This window comes from Rattus norvegicus, chromosome 1 (assembly GCF_036323735.1).
Source record: "Rattus norvegicus strain BN/NHsdMcwi chromosome 1, GRCr8, whole genome shotgun sequence".
In the NCBI taxonomy this organism is placed as follows: Eukaryota; Metazoa; Chordata; class Mammalia; order Rodentia; family Muridae; genus Rattus; species Rattus norvegicus.
This window is the reverse complement of record NC_086019.1, coordinates 190,965,048-190,983,495: the sequence shown is the minus strand read 5'-3', so window position 1 is coordinate 190,983,495 and position 18,448 is coordinate 190,965,048. Positions and strand designations below refer to the sequence as shown.

The window sequence follows — 18,448 nt, the reverse complement described above, 5'->3', positions numbered from 1 at the left end:
TTTCCTTCCCAGTTACCAATCCCAGGCTAGGGCTTGGGGCAAGGGGCTCATGTTTCTACCACATAACAGACAGGCATCTTAACACGAGTCGTCTCTGCATCCCTCACCCGAGAGTCAGCAGCAGACCTTCAGCTCAACTTTATTCCAATAATTTAATAGAAAATTAAAATAATAAATAATATGAAACAGATGAAGATAGCCGAGCTGGTACAGGTCCAGGCCAGCCTAGTACAAAGTTAAGGAGGCAGGGAGAATGGTGAGGCAGGGGAGTGAAGATCTCTGTTGCAATGGCGGAAAGCAGCTTGGAGTATGGTTGATGGTACTGTCTCCTTCTACACGTGTGTTCAATGTGTTAACAAATGGGAAAGGGAATCCTGCCTCATTCTAAACCAGATGGTAAGAGAAAGATGGCAGAACGAGGTTGTGGAGGAGGGTGGACACTGGCTTTCTGAAGAGCCCCACCAGAGGGTAATGCTGGAATGTACCGTGTGGTTAGCAGTGAGTGGCAATGACTGGAGAGGGCTCACTGAACATATCATGCAATGAGGGGATAGAGGGAAGACCCACGACTTGGCCAGCAGAGCCGGGGCAAAGAGAGAGAGGGACTAGGTCCCAGAAGCAAGAGAAAAGCAGGGGAAGATCAAGGTCAGTCCTTGAAGACAATCTGTTGGCCATGAGGACGCTCATCATGGGTGATATGGCGGCGGACGTGAATCCTTCGAACACGGTGCTCTCTGTTCTCTTCATCATCTCCTCGGCCTGCCCCACCACCTCCAGCTGCACCCCCTGTGGCCTCCAGGAGAGCCAGATCTGGGCCACGGGAATTCTCATAAATTAAGATGTTCAGGGTCTCCTCGAAGATCCGAGCTTCAGGGAATTCCACCTGCAAAAGGTCAGCAACCCACAGCTCCTACCTCTGGCCCAGTCCCACAGCACTTCCCAGCAGCTCCTCTGTGGGCTCTCCTCTAGGCCCTGAAGGCAGTTAGGGTTTCCTTTCCTTCATTTCCCAGGCTCTAGGAATGCTTTTTTCATTTATTAAGTCCTAAATACCTGCCACTGTCCCTGGGTTGTTCTAAGCATCAGGAATGTAGTGGTAATAACAAATGCTTGCCCTCAGCATGTTGGAAGTCTAGGGGGAGAACACAGACACATTTTCCCTAAGATATTAAATCAGATGACATTTTATGCAGAAAGCTGGAAAAGGGGACGTGAATGGCCTTTCCCAAGAGAGTTTCATCTTTCAGTAGGGAATCCTTGCTGGAAATGTGGTGTTTGACCAACTCAAAAGAGGGAGGCAGATAGCTAGAGAAAGCAAAATGAGGAGTGGCAACAAGACAGGAACTTGTCTCATATGCCAAGACAGAATGAGGAAGACACACAGAGGGAAAAGAAGTAGGAGAGGGGGCACTTTCTGGCAGTATTGAAAAGGATAGGATGAACCCAGAGTCTTATGCTGCTGGGCCAGTCTACTGCTGAGCCATACCCGTACTCTCAATTGCTTATTATTGAATTATTTTAAGACAGTCTCACTGGGTTGCCCAAGATGGTCTTGAACTTGCAATCCTCCTGTATGAGGGCAGCTAATATGACTGAGACTACCTCCCAGTTATGTGTAATTACAGGTGTTACACCACCACACCCTCCTGTTAAGCTACCTCTTCCTATCTTCCTAATTGCGGGGGGGGGGCCTTCTGGAAGATGGGGTATATCCCATGCCTTTGATCAATGTTTCTTAGTACTTCTACTAGGTGACAAGTATCAGACTGATATTAGCTAGGGGACATTGGAAAGAAAATGGTATAGCATTTCTCTGCAGACAGTGTTCTACCCAAAACTACAGCATTTTGTCCAACTAAAAAGGGAGTTTGACCAACTTTGTCTGAGGCAGTTGCACTGAAATTTCACAAGCAAATGTGTCCAAAGAGAAATGCTTGGTGTGGGTTTGAAAGCACAGTTCATTAGCTGACAGGGAACAGGAAAGGCTGCTCATCACACACCACCAAGGAAAGATTTGCATTCTGTTCAACACACTGTGTCTGTGGTTTGGAGTCTAGGGCAATGCCTAACATAGATTGGGTACTGAGACAGTTTTAAATTTTAACTAATTTTTATATAGGTGGATATTTTGTCTCCATGTTTGTCTGTGCCATCACCTGCATGCAGTGCCCCCAGAGGCCAGAAGAGGGTGTTAAATCCCCTGGGACTGGAGTTGTGAACCTCCAGGTGTATGCTGGGAATCAAACCCATGTTCTCCTAAAGAGTAGCCAGTGCTCCTAACCACTGAGCCCTCGCTCCAGCCCTGGAGACTGTGAACTGTTCACTGATGGCTACCACATTCACAGCATAAATTCAGGAGGTCTAAGGGTTTTGTTTTAGTTTTTCTTTAATGACAGAATTTTACTATGCTGCCTGGCAGGTCCAGAACTCAGTGGTCAGCCTGCCTCTGCTTCAGAGTGCTGAAGCTGAAGGTGTGTGCCACCATAAACATGCCTGTCTTATCCCAAGAGGTTTATAATTCTGGCTGTCAAAGCTGATGCTGAAAAATCGCAAGTTCAAGGCCAGTCTGTGCAGCACAGCAAGACTGTCGCATAACAAAATGAAGTAGCAGAGGGGCTGTGGGAGTGGCTCGGCGGCACAGCACTGGCTTAGCTGCATGATCCTAAGTTCCTTCTGCCACACTGCAGAAACAAAACTGTTCTTGGTAATGGACCTTTTGAGGTTCCAAAGTGAACCATGGACCTTTTTTTGAGGGGATAGTTTTTGAGACAGGATTTTACTATGTAGCCCAGGACTCAGCTTTGTGGACCTTCCATACAGAAAAACACATACATGCTTCTAAACCTGCATGCTATTCTGGGAACTACAAACTGCTTGACCCCTGTCCATTGCCTACACTAAGAACCCTGCTTTAAGGCTGGCCAGCTGCCTCAGTGGTCGGGAGCACCTGCTGCTCGCACAGAGGAGCAGGTTCACTTCCCAGCCCCTCATGGTTGCTCGCAACCACATCTAACTTTAGTCCCAAGGGATCTGATGCCCTCTTCTGCCCTCCACAGGTACCAGCACATATGTGGTATACTTACGCACATGCAGGCAAAACACTCAGACACAAAAAATAAATACAGCTATTTAAAAAGCTACAAACTAGTAAACCATGCTCTTCGCGAGGCCTATGGACTAGTTGATCCAGCAACCCCAAAGAAAAACAGAACCTTCTCTAATCTAACAGCCTCATTTCATAGGTAATGAGGTGACCTTCCCAAACTACATAGCCATGAACTAGAACTCTGGTCCCTGATAACCACCAAAGACTTTCCTTTGCCTGACCTGCTGATCAACCTCTGTCCAGGGTTTCCGTCCTACTTCCCACCCCTCCCTGGTCCCCTCTGACCTTGGTCTGCTTCTTCTCCGTAGCATAGACTATGGAGGTGCAGCACACCTCGGCGATTTTTCGGCCCTGCCCGTAGAAAGACCAGCAGCAAATCTCGTCCCCCAGGACGTCCTTGAGGAAGAGCAGCCGCCCATGAAAGCGCAGGGCTAGTTTGTCAAACAGCTCGATGTTCTTCAGTAAGTTGTCATCTGAAGTGCTGAGAACCAGGGGCCAGCAGGCCTTAGGTGACTGACTGTCTTCCTTCCCTCAGCCCCTCCCCGCCCAGGGGCCCATGTTCCCAGCACTCCAGTCCTGTGCAGCAGGGCGCTTCCTTCCGATAGGCCTCACAAGGGAAGCATTTGCCGAGCAAATCACTGCCCAGCACAGAGGCTCCTGGTGTAGGCTCTCAACTAGGCTGTCACCAGGCACCCCAGCACTGCCACATTTTTTTTAATTTTTTTTTTATTAACTTGAGTATTTCTTATATACATTTCGAGTGTTATTCCCTTTCCCGGTTTCCGGGCAAACATCCCCCTCCCCCCTCCCCTTTCTTATCGGTGTTCCCCTCCCCATCCTCCCCCCATTGCCGCCCTCCCCCCAACAGTCTAGTTCACTGGGGGTTCAGTCTTAGCAGGACCCAGGGCTTCCCCTTCCACTGGTGCTCTTACTAGGCTATTAATTGCTACCTATGAGGTCAGAGTCCAGGGTCAGTCCATGTATAGTCTTTAGGTAGTGGCTTAGTCCCTGGAAGCTCTGGTTGCTTGGCATTGTTGTTCATACGGGGTCTCGAGCCCCTTCAAGCTCTTCCAGTTCTTTCTCTGATTCCTTCAACGGGGGTCCTATTCTCAGTTCAGCACTGCCACATTTTAACTAAGCAAAATTAGGCAGGTTACTCTATCCTCTGGTGCCACAATATCATCTCTAGATGGAGACCAACATGTCCTCAGACCACTGAGTATGAGTAAGTTAACAGGCAACACTGAGTCCAATCCTGTTGGGGAATAAGGAACTAGCCTATGCTAACCATTATCACAGGCGTAGCTTAAACCTCATTTACTGATGACAGGTGGCACAGCTGGGATGGGGGATGCAACAGGCAGGCACTCTGTAGTCTCTCCATGACCACAGTCCTCCATGGGACAGCAGAGCTGTGCTAAACTAGGATTCTGCAGAGCATGAAAATACATGGACACATCCTTGACCACAGCGCTCACCTGGTATAGGAGTACTTGTTGTTACTGCGATTGTGCAGAAGCTTTACCACAGGCTGTAGGGGAAGCAGAAGGATGTGGTCAAGAGTCAGACAAAGAACAGCAGCCGTAGCTGTCATAACCGTCCAACCCATGGGTCTCCAGGGCCTCACCTTGGAGGTGCTGGCCAGGAGCTGCTGCTCTTCCCGGGGTGATGTCACTGTCGGGATGAGGCATAGTGGCGACAACTTCTCCCTTTTTTGCTGGGGAGGAAGTGGAAGTTGATTAGCAGTACAACTGGTGTTCACTCACACCACTTAAATGAATGCTATGTGAAGCTGCTTGGGGTTGAAAATACTCTCCAATGTCTCCAAGCTCACTGGATGTGACCACTCCACTCCACTCTGACTGTACCATGTGCAGTGAATGGTACAGCTAGTGTATAATTTAGCATGCCCAGCTAAGAGGTTTATTTCTGTCTGTTTGTGTGTGTATAAAATTAACACGAAAGGCCAAGCATGGCAGCAGGTACCCAAAGGCCTGGTTACTAGAGGCTGAATATAGCTAATACCTTCCCCACAACTCTACCCTTACCCTCCCAACCTGCTGTTCCGTAGGCACCCAGCTGTGCTCTCCCTGGCTGCACAGGTCAGCCTGCCAGGGGTGTGCTTCATTGAGCTGTGTACAACTCAGCATGCTGACCCTCACAGGGCAGTTCCACTCCTGTGCAGTTACATAGCTTCCTCAGGCTCAGAGTATTGGTTCCTTTTCTTCACAGCTCTTAAGTCTGTCTGTTTTTGACATGTATGACCTTCCCGAGGACTGTCCAGGTGATGATCAGTATACATTTGCTGAATGACTGAGTACAGTGAGGTTGTTTATCTTCGGAGTGCTGGGGGTCAAACCTAGGACCATGAGGGTATACTAAGCAAGTACTCTATCACTGACTTATACTCCTCACCCATTTCAAAAATTAAATTTACTAGACTGCTTGAATTAGTCTCTTGCCTCAGCTGCCACAGTGACACATTCCTCTAATCCCAGCACTTGGGGAACAGATGTAGGAGGATCACCCTGAATTTGAGACCAGTCTGATCTACATAACGAGCCCTGTCTCAAAAACAAACAAAATAAAAAAACAATCCTCCTGTCTCAGCTTCCCAAATGTTGAAATGTACCTTTAGAGACATGTTAGAGGCATGCCTGTCTTTAAAGGTACAATTCTGAGACAAGTTCTAGAAATTGTTTTTTGAGAGAGAGAGCTATTATTATTTATTATTTAGTTTTTTAAGACAGGGTTTTTTCCATGTGGCCTGCAATGTCCTAGAACTCACTCTGTAGACCAGGCTAACCTTAGAGATCTGCCTGCTTCAGATTCCCAAGTACTAGGATTAAAGGTGTGTGCTCTCATGCCCAGCTAAGAGGTTTTCATGTGTGTGTGTGTGTGTGTGTGTGTGTTTATATATGTTTATATGTATGTATAATATTTAAATGGAAAGCCAGGCATGGTAGCTGGTAACCCTAAGGTCGAGCTACTAGAGCCTGAGGTGGGAGGGCTGCTTAAACTTGGGGCTGTGAGAATGGCCTAGACATAACTCTCAAAGAAAGTACAGATGAAAAAAATAAGTCCATCCATAATCCCAGGAGGCAGGAGGTAGATGTTGAGCAGAGGCACAAGTACAGGGCTAGCTTAGCTTGGTCTATACAGAATTTGAAGCTAGTAAGGACTCTGCATCAAGATTGTCTCAGAACAAAAACAACAAAACACCAGGAATGTGCATGCCTGCAATGGAAACACTTGGGAGGCAGAGGCAAGTAGTCATCAAGTTTGAAAGCAGCTTAGGCTACTTAATAAAACTACCTCAAAACAAACAAAACAACAACAAAATCAATGGAAGCATAGAAGTCTGCAATTACTGTCAATTTTGAAGCAGTGAGTCTCATAAAGATACACTTATCTGTATGAAAAATAATGGAGGGGCTGGGGATTTAGCCCAGTGGTAGAGCGCTTACCTAGGAAGCGCAAGGCCCTGGGTTCGGTCTCCAGCTCCGAAAAAAAAAAAAAAAGAACCAAAAAAAAAAAAAAAAAAAAAAAAAGAAAAATAATGGAAACTGTAGTTTGGGTGCAGGAACAAAACAAAATACAGCATGAGAAAGAACCAGAAACAAACAGGTGTGGCATCTGAGAACTGAGGAGTAAGTGCAGGAAGCAGAGTGCTGTGTAACAAATGGCCCCAATGCCACAGCTTCATTTAACACGAGGCATTTATTATGATTTCCTTTTCCTATGGGTCAGGAATTCTTCTGGAGTGGCTTAGGCCCCATGGCACAAGTTCTCCCGAGAAGGCATGCACAAGGGGGTTACAGGCATGCACAAGGGGGTTACAGGCATGCACAAGGGGGTTACAGGCATGCACAAGGGGGTTACAGGCATGCACAAGGGGGTTACAGGCATGCACAAGGGGGTTACAGGCATGCACAAGGGGGTTACAGGCATGCACAAGGGGGTTACAGGCATGCACAAGGGGGTTACAGGCATGCACAAGGGGGTTACAGGTATCTGCTTCTTAGGATCACTTTCTGAGAAACACGGCTGCTATATTCACATGGCTGTTGCATGAGGGATCTAACCTCTGCCACCTGGACCTCTCTGTAGGTATGCCTGAGTGTCTTTATAACGTGACAGTTGGTTTCTCAGAGAAAATAACGCAGAAGAGAAGATGGACAACAGATGGCTCACTGTCCTTTATGACTAGCTTCATCTGCCTTAAGTCACTGGGATCTGTCTCAAAGTTGGTTCCTTTAATTCATTGCTCCCAAGATTGTCCAAGTCTCAGAAGTACAGAAAATCTAAGCCAGATTCAGGATGGGATGAGGCCGTCTGGGTAGAGTTCATCAACTTCAGCTCATGGAGGGACTTTTCTCCTAGCTGAAGAGCTATGAACCACAGGCATGTTGTCTCTTCCACTTAACCACTTAGTAAACTCTTGTTCAAAAGGCAGGGAGGGTAAAGAAAGAGGAGGCACTCAGAAGTCACTGGTCACCGTAAGTCACTCGGACAACACTAGGCAGCTTTGTTGCCCACCCCTGACCAGGTGTGAGTCTCACAGTTCCGGTGCCCAGAAGCATCATTCTTTTCCCAAGAAATATCCACAGTCCCAGCTTCCTCAGCCTGCTGCTTCCCACACGCATGAGTTCGACTGTCCAAAGCCCACTTACACTTCAGCTATGGCTGCTCCTTTAAGTCCATGCAGGTGATGTCCCTGCTAATAATGTCTTAAATGCTTATGGTCTAAGCTTAGGTCTTATGTTCTAAGAGAAACACACACACACACACACACACACACACCCCTTTTTGAAAAGAACTTTTGACTGCTTTAGGCTTGAAAATAAGCTGTTGAGAGGTTACATCCTAAACTGCCTTTTTTAAACTTTTATTTTTATTAGACTGGGTCTCAGTGTGAGACCTCTGCCTCTGAGTGCTGGGATTAAGGGTGTGCCACCAGAACAGTGCAATCTTAGGCCTCTTAGAAGAGCTGTTATGGGCTAGAGAGATGGCTCAGGGGCTAAGAACACTGAATGCTCTTCCAGGAGTCCTGAGTTCAATTCCAGCAACCACAGGGTGGCTCACAACCATCTGTAATGGGATCTGATGCCCTCTTCTGGTGTGTTTGACAGTGACAGTGTACCCACATACATGAAATAAATAAATAAATAAGTCTTTTAAAAAAAAGGAAAAAAAAAGAAAAAGAAAAAAAGGAAGAAAAAAAGAAGAGGAGGAGGAGGAGGAGGAGGAGGAGGAGGAGGAGGAGGAGGAGCAGGAGCAGGAGGAGGAGCAGCAGCAGCAGCAGCTGTTATTTGGGAGAATGTAGAGCACATTCCTGCAGTCAAGTTCATAGGAGGATGAGCCTTGTGCTGCCAAAGGAAGGTCCTGCCTAGAAAACAAAAGGGCTAGCATGTAACTGAAGGATTCTCTGGGATCTCTCTGGGGACTTCTGGGGTCTGAACAAAGGACTTCACAAGCACATTCTTGAATTAACGACATTTTCCTGGGGATGTTCTGTATTTAATCTTTGCATGGAAACCATTTGTTCATTGTATGCATTATCTGGAAAGCTTGGGAATGTGTAAACAGCTCCTGGCTTTGTTGTTCCACTGTTTGTTCCTTTAGCTTACTCTCTCCACCACCAGCATAAGCAATAAGAAACTGCATGGCTCTGACTGTCCTGGAACTCCCTCTGTAGACCAACCAGGCTGGTGTGGAGCTCACAGAGGTCTGCCTGCTCTACTTTCTGAGTGCTTAAAGGGATTAAAGGCACGACACTTGTGGTTTTGCATAAACACCCACACCCCAGAATACACAATTTGTTGTCCTTTTTAATTTATTAAGTTTCTTCTATTTTGTTTTTTGAGACAGAGTCTTTCTGTGTTGCCCTGGCTGTCCTGGAACTTACTCTGTAGACCAGTCTGGCCTTGAACTCATAGAAATCCACCTGCCTCTGTCTCCCAAGTGTTGGGATTAAAGGTATGACCACTACCACACCATTTATTAAATCTTTTTAAACTATGTTCTTTTTTTAAAGATTTATTTATTTATTTATTATATATAAGTACACTGTCTCTGTCTTCAGACACACCAGAAGAGGGCACCAGATCTCATTACAGATGGTTGTGAGCCACCCTGTGGTTGCTGGGATTTGAACTCAGGACCTCTGGAAAAGCAGTCAGTGCTCTTAACCACTGAGCCATCTCTCCAGCCCCCTTATTTTGATCATATTCTTTATCCTCCCCAGGTCCTCTCCCTCTCCCTCCTTCCCTCCCTCCCTCTCTCTCAAAGTGTGTGGGGGGGGGCTGGAGAGATGGCTTAGCAATTAAGGGGAATGCTCTTCCAGAGGACATGTTCAAATCCCAGCACTCACATGGCAGCTCCCCGCTGTCTGAAACTCCAAGATCTGACAGTCTCATATGGACATACATGCAGGCAAAACACCAATGCACATAAAATAAATTTAAAAAGAAAAAGAAAGAAAACCAAGCTGGGTGGTGACTGTGAATGCCTTTAATCCAAGCACTTTAGGAGACAGAGGAAAGTAGATCTCTGTAACTTTGAGGTCTACAGAGGAATTCCAGGATAGCCAGGGATACATAGTGAGACCCTGTCTGAAAACAAATAAACAAACAAAAAGAGAAAGAAAGAAAGAAAGAAAGAAAGAAAGAAAGAAAGAAAGAAAGAAAGAAAGAAGGGAAGGAAGGAAGGAAGGAAGGAAGGAAGGAAGGAAGGAAGGAAGGAAATCAGTAGGACAGAAATACCAAACCAAAAAGTATGGAGTGTGTTTTGTGTTGGCCATCTACTCCTGGACACCTTGAAATGGTTGCTATACCCAGTGACACTCTATTGGAGAACATGAATTTTCCCTTTCCCAGAAGTATCTGCTGCAAATAAGGTCTTGTTAGGAGGGGGTCTTCTCACTCCTTTCCCCTTTTTTGTGCCTGAATTTTTGTCTGATTTGGACTTGTACTTGTCATAGTCTCTGTGCATATATCTGTTCTGCTGTGTCTGAAAGCCATTGCACAATGTGTTACCTCTTGATGACAAATTACTAGAGACACAGCAGGCTACACAACAATGGTCACTTGCTGGTGCCTTCTGAAATCTGTGGGTCAGACCTTCACACCAAACCAGTCTCTCATGAACTAGTTTAGCTGATGGCCACAGTTGGCCACAATAGCACATGCTGTCATCCCAGTCTACAAGAAGTGAAAGGAGGAAGAGCCTCAATTCAAGGCTTGACTGGGGTACATTTAGGGACCTCATTTCAAAACTACAAACAATATGAGATGCTGGCCAGAAGTGTATCATCTGAATACTTGACCAGGCCTAGAGGATCTGCTTCTGATAAAGTTGGCCCACTTGGTGGGAATCAGTTGACAGAAGGCTTCAGTTCCTCACCAGGGAGACTTCCCAAGAGCTGTTTGGGTTCCTCATATAATGGCTTGCTACCAGAGTGAAAGGTCCACAAGGCAGAAGCTATTCTTTTGTATGACCTAATTTCAAAAGTCACACATTGGAGCTGAGGGTAATGGTGCGTACCTGAGATCTTGGCAATGGGGAGGTAGGGGTAAAGAATCAGCAACCACTTGAGACGGACTTTACAGTTACACAATGTCTCTCTACAATATGGTTGGCAGAGTTAGTTCTATTCAGTGTTGGGGGACTAAACAAGAGCCCAATTCTAAAGGAGGCGAAAGTCACTGGTGGCCATTTTTAGATACTAGGTATCTGTTTAAGTAAAACTGTTTAATAGATGGTACCCTGAAAACAAAGTTACTCAATGAGGAACAAAAGAGTTAAATCCCTTCATAGTTCACATTTACAAAAGTGAGCTTCACTGAGATTAAAATGTCCATATATGAGAGGCTGGAGAGATGGCTGCTCTCGCAGAGGCTCTAGGTATGGTTTCCAGCACCCACATGGCAGCTCACAACCATTCATAGCTCCAGTTCCAGGGGATCTGATGTACCAGGCATGCATTAGTATACATATACACAATGCAGGCAAAATAGACACACACAAAATCTTTTTAAAAGTCCATATATAAAAAGATATGTATGTAAAATTATAAAGCTAATAAAAAAAATAGGATAGGAAATAAATAAGTAACCCTCCTCCCCCACCAATGGTTACATACACTGTTAGGAGAAAATGCTGTCTTGACTACAAGACTTACTCAGTTGATAGCGCAAAGCAGGACTTTACAAATGACCCCATGGAAGACTGAAGAAATGCTAAATCTATAATTATTCCATAACCCTAGTAAATTACTGACTCAGGCAAGAACTACCAATTGGTTTATTGTTGACAGGCAACTGTCTTTTGCACAATGTGCAAATTAATAGCACACAGATGAATTTATAGTTAGCAACAAGGAAATCTAAATACAGTGGAGGACTCAACTATCATCTGAATTCAGGGACCAAATCTGAGCATCATTAGTCATATTAGCAACATCATGGTGTGTTGATGTAATACAGTATGAAATACACTACACCTTCTAGGATGTAACTGAACCAATCAAACTTTTAAATTTATGGCCTAATTTATAGCAAATCTGGGATATATTAGGATTTGAACCAAATGACATCAGAACTGAGCAATCAAGCAACTTTGGTAAGCAGACCATTGTTATAGGAAATGGCTTTTAACAACTAAGCTTTATAAGCAAAACAACAAACAAACAAAAAACCAGGCTGTTTCGGAAGACACTTGCTGAACATAGCAGACACAATGTGAAGCTCAACTCTAAGTGAACTGTTCAACACATTTCAGCAAAACTAGAGAAACTGGAACATATGCCCTGGATGTTAGAGTAAAATTTTATTGACACAGAAAGATATAAATCATTAACAATGTCAAAGAAAGTATACAAAATAATACATACAACATGGCTGAATTTTAGTGAGTAGACATACACATACACACAAAAACCTGAAAAAATTTGATGCTTTATTTTTTTGGTGATTCATTTCCTAAATTTCTATAGCTGATAATACTTCTCTAAAAATAATGTGGTGGGGCCGGAGAGGTGGTTCAGTCAAAGTACTTGTTGTACAGTCATGAGGCCCTGAGTTCAGACTCCTAGCATCCATGTGAAAGGCCCATGACACATCGTAATCCCATCATGAGCATAGTGGAGACAGGTAGATCCCTTGAGCTCACTGGCCAGAAAGCCTACCCCACGCCAGTGAATTCCAGTTTCAGTGAGACCCTGTCTCAAAAAGTGAGGTGGAAGCTGAACATACTCTTTAATCCTTGCACTCAGGAGGCAGAAGCAGGTCTCGGTGGACTCGGGGCCATTCTGGCCTACACATCAAGTTCCAGGTAATTAGAACAATAAGTGAAACCCTGTCTCCGAGCAAACAAACAAACACACCAGACAGAACAATGTGGAGTATGACGTAAGAAGACACTTGATGTTAACCCCTGGCCTCTGTACACACATGCACAGATGTGCACATACCCACACATAACACCTACACACAAACGGCTTTTGTAATTTAAAAATTCAAGGATCTTGGGCTAGCAAGATGGCTCAGCACATAAAGATGCCTGACAACCTGAGTCTGGTCATGGGGGCACACATGCTGAAAGGAGAGAATTAACACCCACAAGTCATACTGTAGAACACACATACCCACACACAAATATGAATAAAATGTAACAAAACACATGCACATACCTCTATTCCATAGACAAGTAACATCTTGAGAGAAAATACCAACAATATCTAAACCTGATCCTCAAAAGCCAGAAAAAAAATTGAAGATTTTGGATTTTTGACATGGGATCTCCCTATGTAACTCTCTTAGGAAGGAAGGAAGGAAGGAAGGGAGGGAGGGAGGGAAGGAGGGAGGGAGGGAGGGAAGGGTGGGTTTCTTTGTATAGCTAGCTCTGGCTGTCCTAGAACTTACTCTGTAGACCAGGCTATTCTGAAATTTGGAGATCAGCTTGCCTCTTGCTCCCCAAGGCTGAGATTAAAGGTGTGTGCCACTATGCCCAGTTCCTATGTAATTCCTGCTGCCTTTGAACTTACCGTCCTACTGCCGCTGCCTCCGGAGTGCTGGGACTAAAGGACGGCAGTACCACACCCAGCTGGAAAAGCCAACTTTTTTGACACATGCCTTAGAGGCCGTGTAATACATGCTACTATGTAACATGGTTTAATTCTCCTAGGAACTAAACTAAAATAGTCAAGGATCTCCTGTTAAGCAATAAGAGCATAAGAAACCGAGTAGAAGGGGTTGGGGATTTAGCTCAGTGGTAGAGCACTTGCCTAGGAAGCGCAAGGCCCTGGGTTCGGTCCCCAGCTCCGAAAAAAAAAAAAAAAAAAAAAAGAAACTGAGTAGAAAATCTGTTAAATATGTAAAGCAGTTGCAGAAAGGGGCTTTAAAAAGTCGAGTGTATAAATATGAAAGGATGCTCGACCTGAGTAGTAATGAGAAGCAGCAAAGTCAAATGAGATCACCCCACACCTATCCGCATGGCAAAGTTAGAAAGATGGAGGACGGCAAGGTTATTGAGGATTGAAGCCAGAATGAGGTTTCCTGTCAGCACAAAGCAGTGTAACCATCTGAGAAAATACTCTGACCACATTTACTGAAATCTGGCTGGCATGCATCCATTGGCCTCTTAATTCTCAAGCTACAACTGTTAAGAAATTCAATAAGACCAGAAGGGCACACATACAGGATGCCCACAATAACACTGTTTGTAGAAGCAGAAAGGAGAAAGCAAACTCCAAACTCAGGAGGATGCATGAATAAAATTTGGTGAGAAAATGGTGGACTCCTGCACAGCAGTCCAGACAGTGTGATTGGATCCTGCAAGAAGTAGTGAGTGAAAAACAGCACCAAGACCACAGCTAAGTAACACTGATACAAACAAATACATACAAAAAGCATATATGCAAAGATGCTTTAGTTCCTCAAAGGAAGAGCAATAATCCAAGTATATGTACCAACACCTTAGGATTAGAGAGGGGTAGAGTTGGAGGAGATGGACAAGGGATTGGGAATAGGAGAGGAGGGGACACAAAACTGAAATAGAAAAGACTTGCCTAGACCAGAGATGCTCTGGCATGCCCTGAGGACTACGTGGAGCTGCTGGGGGTGGGGGGTGTTAGGAAGAAGTTGGGGTGGGGCATGGGAAGGAAGCACTACACTAGGGAATCAGATAAACTGAACTGAAACTGCACTCACTTTCTGAGTGGCCTTAAAAGCATCCCTAATGTTCCTTTGTATCTTTGTATGTTAACCAAGGGTACAATATATACTGACAAGGCAACAGCAAAATCCCTCCTGACTTAGCAGGGATGGAAAGGCAATAGGTCAACTTCAATTACAGAGCAGAGTTAAGACATGTACACCTGAAATCCCAGCATTCAGGAGGCTGACGAAGGAAGAGTTTGAGATCAAGGCCAACCTGGGCTACATGGCTAGACCCTGTGTGTAAGATAAAATAACTAAGGACTGTACTTCCAAGGTCTAGCTCAGGGCGAGTCCAATAGCTCAGAGAGGAAAGGAGGCAGAACCTGACAACCTGAGTTTGATCTCCCCTTCAATCCATTCTCCAAAGCTGTCCACACACACATGTGGCACATGCCACTCACTTCAAAATTATATGTTAAAAAAGATCTAATTCAGGGCTGGAGAGATGGCTCAGGCAGTTAAGAGCACTGGCTGCTCTTCCAGAGGTCCTGAGTTCAATTCCCAGCAACCACGTGGTGACTCACAATCATCTGTAATGGGATCTGATGCCCTCTTCTGGTGTGTCTGAAGACAGTGGCATACATAAAATAAATAAGTCAAAAAAAAAAAAAGTCTAATTCAATATTTTAAAAACTGTTACATGGTAACTCTTTAATGGGTCATAAAATAAGTATAATGTGTCTCAAATATTAGAGAGAGGGGAAGGAGATGGCAAGGAATGATATATTAAGAGACATTTTATTAACAGCACTCTTTCACAAAATGCTTTGAATTATACAAGGACAAAATAACTTTTTTCCCTATGGGCTATAGGTAAATTTGAAAAAATATATATACTATTCAAAAGAATTCTGCCCTTTCAGATTTCAAGTGCCAATAATCAGGCCAGTGAGTGGCTCAGTAGCTTGCTAACAAGCCTGGAGGCCTAAGTTCAATCCCTAGAACCCATGGTATGGTAGGAAGAAGGCATCTGGAATAATTATTAGTTATTGCTGGAAGTAAAGGACTGAGAGGGAGGGAGTTATCCTCTGACCCTCACATACACACTATGGTTCCTTCTCACTTGTACGCATTCCCACATTAAGTAAATAAACACAATAAAAAATTAAAACCAATAAGTATTCCCTGAGAGAAAAGTAGTTCAGTCTCCACTTAACTTACAACCGGCATTCAAGATACCACAGCTTACAATCTACTACTGTGTTATACAATAACCCTCAACAAAAGAGTTGATTAAAACTTACCACACTGTATTTATTTTTCTGACTTATCTTTTGGAACATGAGAACAGAAAGCTAGAGAATGGAACTGACTGGTTCAAGAGTACTAGGCACCACAGAGCCGGCCTGGATTCCTAGAACCCACACAAGTATAGCAGCACAGGTGGGGAGGCCTGGGAAGCCCCAGCCTTGCTGATGGAGTATGGCTCTACTGTATAACACTTTATTCCAGAAGAGTCTCACTGTTTGAAAAAGCCCTAAAAATAAAAACCCCTGAGGGTTGGAAGATAGGCGTGGGCGTGTGTGTGTGTGTGTGTGTGTGTGTGTGTGTGTGCGCACACACACACACACACACACACACACACGTAATGTAATAAGAAATCGAAAACTTAAATTATATAAATTGAGATTCCCCTGCTGGCCTAGAGAGCTACTTAAGACTTCTGAGCAAGGAGAGAATAGACTGGGGTTCTGTGAGAATGTCATTCAGGGGAGAATGAACACGCTGAACAGGAACAGCTGCAAGCACAGACCAGGTAATTCTTTATGATTTTATATATATAAACATATCGTGTGTGTGTATGCTCTGTCTTCACACGCACCAGAAGAGGAAATCAGATTGAATTACAGATGGTTGTGAGTTACCATGTGGCTGTTGGGAATTGAACTCAGGACCTCTGGAAGATCAGCCAGTGCTTTAACTCCTGAGCCATGTCTTCAGCCCCCACCCCACCCCCAAGCAGGCATTTCTATTGACAATAGCCTGGACACCAGGTAGAACTGACCTTGCCTCAAGCAGCAGGCATGTTGCCGAGGACTATGCTCCCCCCAAATCCCAAAAGCCTAGGGGTCAAATCCAGTCTAAGTGAGGCTCTCTGGGCCATATCTCTCTTCTGTTGCAATAGCTATCTATTGGATAGGAGGACAGGGACCAAGAAGGTGAGGGGGGGACTCTCACCTGCAGCGCCAGCTGACAGTCTTCAATCAGGCCCTGTACCAGGTAGTATCGGGCTTCACCTAGCAGCTCCCCCAGTTCTCTGGTACTCTCAGGCAGTGGCACTGACCCGTCCCGCAGGTAGTTGAGAATTGTACCAAAGTGTCGGCCACTCCGGTCAATCAGCACCCAACCTGGTGGGGTGGGAAAAGGCAAAAGGAAAAATGGTTTGCTGGGGGCACTCGGGCTAATACATTCTTAGAAAACTGATGGCAAAGCCATAAGAAAACTTATATATGCCTGGTGGTCCACCCCTTAATCTCAGCAGTTAGGAGGCAGAGGCAAGTGGATCTCTGTGAGTTTAAGGCCAGCCTGGTCTACAGAGTGAGTTCCAAGACAGCCAAGGCTACAGGGAGAAATCCTGTGGGGGCAGGGAGGCAACAACAAAGATAAAAAACCCCTAATACTTATCTGTTTTATACCTCTACCATATCCAATGTTTCACACATCTCCAGTGTATCATACATACACCTGCCACAGAGCTCGCTCCCAAATCTGGTGGATGGTCAGAAGGCTCTCAGCACAGGGACGTAAAGTCAGGATCTCATTATGTAGCCCAGACTGAGCATGAGCACTATAGTATAGGCAGGTGCCACCAAGCCCAGCTTACCACGGAGAAATTCTCACCAAATTACCTTATGAACACATTTAACCCCTTGTATTAGTTTTAACCATCTCACCTAATGAAAATGTCCACTTTCAATCCTCTAATTCACAACGATAAAGTAGTAACAATATTACTTGGAATACCAAGAACTTACTCTGATTGCATGAAATTTTCTTGCTTACTGATCATCCCTACTCAATGCCCTCCCCAAACCCCCCCCGGGGGGGTGATCAGATCCCTTTACCAAACTTTCTCTAACACTAACTGATGCTTCACAATACTTATCAAATAAGTGGATTTTCATCTTCAGTACCTGAAAGCTGAACTTCACCTGCTAATTGTTTCCTTTCATCTTTGCTAAACCCTTCCCTTTAAAGCTATTCTATAATAAATGGGTTCCCAATTTAAAGGCAACACTCCTAAGGTTCACCTGTCAAGAGCTGCGCCCTTCACTCAGGTCCCTGACAAACCCAGAGCAGCCTTCTCTTTTCACATATATGCATTTATAGATGATTCCTAGAGAGTGCTGGCACTTGAGTTAGAGACAGATCAAATCTTTCAGTTCTCGAGGCTACCTGCTGGCGGTTCTACTGCAGAGAGGCAAACAAAAGGTTGGGCAGTGGGAAGTAAGTGGTAAAGGTGTTTGAAGGGTGCTGCTCGAGTAGGACTGGTTCCTTGGCTTTTAGAACTAAGGGAAGACCCGATAATCGGCAACTGAGCGCTTGGCAGATGTTACTGCTGGAAATAAAGGATTGGGCAAAGAGAGAGATTTTGAATTAGGAAAAGATTAAGATGGGACGAGGGAGTCGGGAATGAACTGGGGGCTGGAGGGCAGCACGTGTACCGGCGGCACGCATACCTCCCGCATCTGTGAGCACTTCCACGCGGCCGCTGAACATGGCCTTGAGCATGGTGTCCTGCCCCGTGAGGGTGCGCAGCGTGGTGTAGTGCAGCGAGCCGCCCACGTTCAGCTTCACATACTTGCTGTTCGGGGTCAGGGGCTTCAGACTGTACGAGGGGGAGCCAGGTTCGACACCTGAGGGGTTAGGGGACTCCAGGCATTCGGCCGCAGCCGCCGCCGGGCCAGAGGCCTCGGCCGACATGCCAGTGAGCGGACGCGGGTGACAGTCGAAGCTCTCTCCGCGCCCCGGACCCGCTCCCTGAGACCCCGCGACTCCTGCGCGGGCGCCCGACCGCTCGGCGCACACGCCCACTCGCCGCCGCTACTCTGCTACGTCCACCAGCCGCCCCATCGCGCGCTCTCTCCACCCGGAAGCTGGCGCGCGGAGCTGCGCAGGCGCGGCC

The 18,448-nt window shown here is 45.6% G+C and overlaps 1 protein-coding gene across 1 annotated transcript; it reads right to left on the bottom strand.

The window, feature by feature from the left end:
• Positions 1 to 114: 114 nt before the first annotated feature.
• On the bottom strand, positions 115 to 18,423 carry Kctd13 (potassium channel tetramerization domain containing 13). Its single transcript, NM_198736.1, has 6 exons — positions 18,003 to 18,423; positions 16,501 to 16,670; positions 4,731 to 4,820; positions 4,582 to 4,634; positions 3,389 to 3,584; positions 115 to 883 (listed from the first exon to the last, which is right to left on the bottom strand). The coding sequence occupies exons 1-6, from the start codon at positions 18,244 to 18,246 to the stop codon at positions 647 to 649; spliced, it is 990 nt and encodes a 329-aa protein (NP_942031.1). The 5' UTR covers positions 18,247 to 18,423; the 3' UTR covers positions 115 to 646.
• Between the last annotated feature and the right edge of the window lie 25 nt (positions 18,424 to 18,448).